Source organism: Colobus angolensis, unplaced genomic scaffold (genome assembly GCF_000951035.1).
Source record: "Colobus angolensis palliatus isolate OR3802 unplaced genomic scaffold, Cang.pa_1.0 Scaffold130, whole genome shotgun sequence".
Lineage (NCBI taxonomy): Eukaryota > Metazoa > Chordata > Mammalia > Primates > Cercopithecidae > Colobus > Colobus angolensis.
The window spans coordinates 296,263-297,651 of NW_012114253.1; the positions used below are offsets into that span (position 1 = coordinate 296,263).

Consider the following 1,389-nt stretch of genomic DNA (forward strand, 5'->3'; position numbering starts at 1 on the left):
TGACCTCGTGATCCACCTGCCTCAGCCTCCCAAAGTGCTGGGATTACAGGCATGAGTACACCATGCCCAGCTACTACTCTCTCTTTTTTTTTTTTAGCTATTACTGTTATCACAAGCATTATTGATCCTCTCTGATCACCCATCCCCAGATGAAGTCTGAGGCCTGGACTCCCCTCTCTTGGCTCTCATCAGACTTCGTCATTATCGTTTATGTAATCACCTGTCCCCCAGCAGGCAGCCTCTTATCTGGCATGTCTCTATCCTCCCTGACAAGAAAGGACAAGACCAGAGGAGATACTTTGTAAATACTTGTTGAAATAAGGAAGTTCAGCTGTAGTTCCAAGCGCCACTCAGAAGCCATCAAGTTCCCGGAGACACACTATGTCAGAAAACATCCCCAAGCTCTTCTGGAATGTCCCCAAGGGCCCTTCCCCAGTGAGCTTCTAGGATCCTTTCAGGCCCTCCCCAGGATCCAACGTTTCTCACCCATCACCTCTCAGAAGAGCCACCACCCTGGAGCCCTCCCGGCCGCCCTGCCCTCCTCACCTCCTCGATCCAGTCGATGAAGGCAGAGACTCGAGTGAACACCGTGGGCTTCCTTCGGGTGTTGCAGCCAAAGGAAGAAACAAAGCTGGTCACACCATGGACCTGCCAGCCACCATCGTCTGTGGGGCAGTTGAGGGGTCCTCCAGAGTCACCCTGGAACCGTCAGAGAGGGGTGGGTGGCTGAGCCATGTCTGAGGTTTATGGAACTGGTTCTGAACTCTAGGGATTTCGAGAAATTCCGACATTACTTCACCCCTCTAAACCTCAGCTCGCTCATTTTTTTCTTATTATTTGTAATTTTTTTATTTTTTTAGGCAGAGTCTCACTTTGTCCAGGCTAGAGTGCAGTGATACAATCTTGGGTCACTGCAACCTCCATCTCCCGGCTCCCAGGTTCTGCCTCCCAGGTAGCTGGGATTACAGGCACCTGCCACCACACCCAGCTAATTTTTTTGTATATAGAGATGGGGTTTCACCATGTTGGCCAGGCTGGTCTCGAAGTCCTGACCTCAGGTGATCCACCCACCTCGGCCTCCCAAAGGGATTATGGGTGTGAGCCACCGCGCCCAGCCAGCTGACTCATTTGTGATAGGGAATAGTAGTATCTATCCAAGAGCCTAGGGAGTTACATGAGATGATGCATGATCTTAGCACGATATCCAGTAGAGAAGAAGCACTCGATAAACATAGTTCTTATTGGCAGTACTATAGTTAAGTATTAATTCATACTCAATCGTAATACAATGAGGGGGCCGAGCGCGGTGGCTCAAGCCTGTAATCCCAGCACTTTGGGAGGCCGAGATGAGCAGATCACGAGGTCAGGAGATCGAGACCATCCTGGCGA

At 50.6% G+C, this 1,389-nt stretch overlaps 1 protein-coding gene across 1 annotated transcript in view; it reads right to left on the reverse strand.

Moving 5' to 3' along the window:
- Positions 1–1,389, reverse strand: part of LOC105505982 (chymotrypsin-like elastase family member 3B) — a 17,747-nt gene that overhangs the window by 6,557 nt on the left and 9,801 nt on the right. The window contains exon 7 of the mRNA XM_011933966.1: positions 547–699. Coding sequence (XP_011789356.1) covers positions 547–699 — 153 coding nt within the window. The remainder of the gene's footprint in view (positions 1–546; positions 700–1,389) is intronic.